Source organism: Pagrus major, chromosome 19 (genome assembly GCF_040436345.1).
Source record: "Pagrus major chromosome 19, Pma_NU_1.0".
In the NCBI taxonomy this organism is placed as follows: Eukaryota; Metazoa; Chordata; class Actinopteri; order Spariformes; family Sparidae; genus Pagrus; species Pagrus major.
Genome location: NC_133233.1, coordinates 13,207,701 through 13,210,406, shown reverse-complemented (window position 1 = coordinate 13,210,406; position 2,706 = coordinate 13,207,701). Strand labels below are relative to the sequence as shown.

The 2,706-nt window shown below is 53.4% G+C and overlaps 1 protein-coding gene across 1 annotated transcript; it reads right to left on the bottom strand.

Moving 5' to 3' along the window:
• Nucleotides 1–639: 639 nt before the first annotated feature.
• Nucleotides 640–2,706, bottom strand: amer2 (APC membrane recruitment protein 2). Its single transcript, XM_073487843.1, has one exon. It carries the CDS (start codon nucleotides 2,704–2,706, stop codon nucleotides 640–642), a length of 2,067 nt encoding a protein of 688 aa, XP_073343944.1.

The following is a 2,706-nucleotide window of genomic DNA, read 5'->3' as shown; positions in this document are numbered from 1 at the left end:
TTCAAGACTATTAGAGGCTGTGAAATGAAGACTGGGTTTTCTTTTTTTTTAACTTTGGCTCTAAGATCAAAGGATTAGGAGGTAATTTGTTACAGATTAGACAAGATGACAAACTCGGGGGGTAGGAGAAAAAAAAACCCTCTGATTAGTTTAGGTCCTTATCAGCAAATCATGTTACGCCATGTGGAATTCCATAAGAAAAATGTAAAAGATACAAAGGTGCTCTGCTTTTTCTTTCTTTCGCAGTGTGCAATCATGAGCTGTCAAAACTCTCAGCAGGTCAGGAGCTTTTTTCCAGGAGAAGGTACAAGGCAAATGTGTCTGTTGCGAGTCCAAGGATTGTCAAGAGTCAACCTCCAAAGTTCCAGTGAGAGCTGTGAAGTGTTAACCCAGCTTTTTGGAGTCTCCTCGTGACTTTCTCAAGTGAACAAACCCACTTATTCTATTCTAGCCTGTCGTAAGCCAAAACACTTAAGGAATGAGAGCTTTTAAGATTTGAGAGGAATTTATAGGCTGTTAACTCTACGGCTCAACATTTTTCTTGGTCTGGGAAAACTTTTGGCTCTGCATAAACAGCATTGAAGTGATGTACACTCAAGTCCATAAGTTAGTAGGAGGGAACCGCCCATTCGACAGGAACTACTTCTTGTGGGCTGTTCCTCTGCCAGGTTTGTTTCCAGAACGACGAACGGGCACCTTTGATACAGGGATTCTGGTGCGAGCAGGGGGAGGCGCATCCATCTTTGGTGGAGGGGACTCGGCTTCCAGAACAGAGGAAAGGGCTGACTGGCTTGCAGAGTGGGGAGGTGGCGTTTTACTGCTGCTTACTGGGATTTTCGATTCCCGAGGAAGGCTAGTGCTGCCTTTCATTGATCGGAAGGAGGAAGACGAGGAGGAGGAAGGAGGAGTTGTTTGGGAGGTGGGGCTCAGTTTGTATTCAGAGGATGGAGAGGGAGTAGTGTTTCGATCTCCCTCCTGCTCTTCATCTTCTCCTTCAGGGTCATTGTAGAGGTCGTATAGGTGGTCTCCAGAGCAACTGTCGCGTGACAGGGCCATCCTCTCGTTACGTTGCAGCCCGCTCTCATCAGGTGTTGCTGTGGGTGTTGCTGAGGGAGTGTCCCAGTAGCCCTCATCACTAAGTGGCTCTTTTTCACCAGGGGATGTGGGAAGGCGGCCATGTGTGTGAGGGAGAGGGGGTTTTGCTGCCCGACTTCCTGCCCCGCCAACTACTGGAATCTTACTGAGTCCCAATGCCTTCACCTGGGGTACCTTTCGGTCTGCACTCCTGGAGGCTGAGGGCAGGTGGCTGCTCATAAGGCCGGAGGTGGCACGTGGGGGATAAGTGGAGGTGGGGGTGGAAGAGGGAGGTTGGTGCAATCGGGGCAAAGCAGGGGAGTTGTCACCTGTAGAGGGCAGCATGTGCCAGAGCCCCTGCATGTCTGCATCGTCCACTCCTTCTGGACTTGCCATTTCTTCCCCTCCACCCATGTAGGCCACTACACCACTACCGGAAGGGTGCTGCTGCGGTGGAGGCGGTGCCCGGGCCCGGGCTGGGAGGGAGGAAGGCACTGAGCTTGTGGAAACAGAAAACATGGGCTGTGTCAGCTGGGAAGGTAGAGAGGTTTTGGTTGGGGAGCCACGAGTCATGGCACTGGTGATACCAACAGCTCTGCCAGCACTCGCTCCCACACTCCCCCCTCCTCCCCCACTGCTGCTGCTGCTGGTGCCACTGCCCCCATTACCCACTGGCCCCTCCTCGTCTGCGTCAGCAATAATGTCACCGCAGCCTGTCAGTGAATCAAAGCTCTTAAGGGATGTGACGTCAGTGAAGAGGAGAGAGCAGAGGCGATCCACCGAGGGCTCCGAAGGTGGGTCGCCCGTGCTGCAGCGATCCAAAGGGGGCGTAGCGAGGGAGGGAGTGAGGCTGGAAATTGAAGCTTTGGCTTTTTGGATGGGAGGGCGCAGTGGCGAGTCAGTGGGAGTGTAAGGAAAGGGGGAGTCTGGCTCACCAGATGGCCCTGGCATGGCAACACAGTGTGGGGGTGTCATGGTAGCACTAGTAGTGGGAGTCTCTAGGTTAGGTTCTGTCTCTGCATTCCCACAATCCTCTTGGTGATGATGCGGAGGGGGTTCAAGAGTGAGCGTAATATCCTTTACCTTTTCAGAGTCAGCAACATCCCCATCCTTCTCCCGCCTTCTCTCCACCTCCTCCCCCTCTCCCTCGTTTGTTTTTTCCTTGCGTCTCCATCGCATGCTGCTGAAAAAGCCCTTTAGGCCCCTCCCTCTCCGAACAAGCCCCGCCCCTCCATTTTCACTAGACCTAAAACTCCCACGTCGGAGTAGAGAGAAGAAACTCAGCGATTTGCTGAGAGACCTCACCGGTCCCGCCTCCAGGCTGGCAAGCCCCTCCCCTCTCCGTCCATCAGCATCGTTGTTCGAGCCCGTTAGTCCATCGTGGGTTTTGCTCCTAACGAGTTCCACTGACGCCGCTGAGCTGTTTCCATTCAAAGAATTCCCATTGTCAGAATTCACGTTGTTCCCGCTGTTTGTAGCCCCTTTGTTCCTGAAGGAGAAGAAGCTAGCCATTCCCGAGCCGGTGCGCCGCTTTCCGAAGAGTTTGAAGGCAGCTTTGTTGATCTTCCCTGTGGGCTGGGGGTCACACTGAGGGGCCACAGGAGGCTCCACACACTCCGACTGCACCTCCAT

Bases quoted from the DNA above. Each gene is read 5' to 3' on its own strand.
- amer2 (XM_073487843.1), bottom strand. From the start codon at position 2,706: ATGGAGGTGCAGTCGGAGTGTGTGGAGCCTCCTGTGGCCCCTCAGTGT.